The sequence below is a fragment of the Bison bison genome, unplaced genomic scaffold (assembly GCF_000754665.1).
Source record: "Bison bison bison isolate TAMUID 2011002044 unplaced genomic scaffold, Bison_UMD1.0 scf7180017864172, whole genome shotgun sequence".
In the NCBI taxonomy this organism is placed as follows: domain Eukaryota; kingdom Metazoa; phylum Chordata; class Mammalia; order Artiodactyla; family Bovidae; genus Bison; species Bison bison.
This window is the reverse complement of record NW_011494744.1, coordinates 1,781,759-1,782,160: the sequence shown is the minus strand read 5'-3', so window position 1 is coordinate 1,782,160 and position 402 is coordinate 1,781,759. Positions and strand designations below refer to the sequence as shown.

The window sequence follows — 402 nt, the reverse complement described above, 5'->3', positions numbered from 1 at the left end:
AACGTGGGCAGCAACCTGGGCCGCCTATAAAGCGGGCGCGCGGCGGGATTCAGAGCGCTGAGGGTGGCGGCAGGTGGCGCGGAAGGTCGCGGCGCGCCATGGGGCTCCCGGCACTGCTGGCCAGTGCGCTCTGCACCTTCGTGCTGCCGCTGCTGCTCTTCCTGGCCGCGATCAAGCTCTGGGACTTGTACTGCGTGAGCAGCCGGGACCGCAGCTGTGCCCTCCCTTTGCCTCCCGGAACGATGGGCTTCCCCTTCTTTGGGGAAACACTGCAGATGGTGCTACAGGTAAGGGAGCTTGGGGCGGGATTGGACGATTCTCCCGAGCCCGACTCGGTTCCAGACTTCCACTGAAGCGCCCCCCGGGAGGGAGGTGACTGGGGCTAGGATCAGGACTGGCGGG

At 66.9% G+C, this 402-nt stretch overlaps 1 protein-coding gene across 1 annotated transcript in view; it reads left to right on the top strand.

The window, feature by feature from the left end:
* The first annotated feature begins 12 nt into the window (after positions 1 to 12).
* Positions 13 to 402, top strand: part of LOC104990220 (cytochrome P450 26A1) — a 3,543-nt gene continuing 3,153 nt past the window's right edge. Inside the window, exon 1 of the mRNA XM_010842217.1 lies at positions 13 to 298. Coding sequence (XP_010840519.1) covers positions 99 to 298 — 200 coding nt within the window. The 5' untranslated portion in view covers positions 13 to 98. The remainder of the gene's footprint in view (positions 299 to 402) is intronic.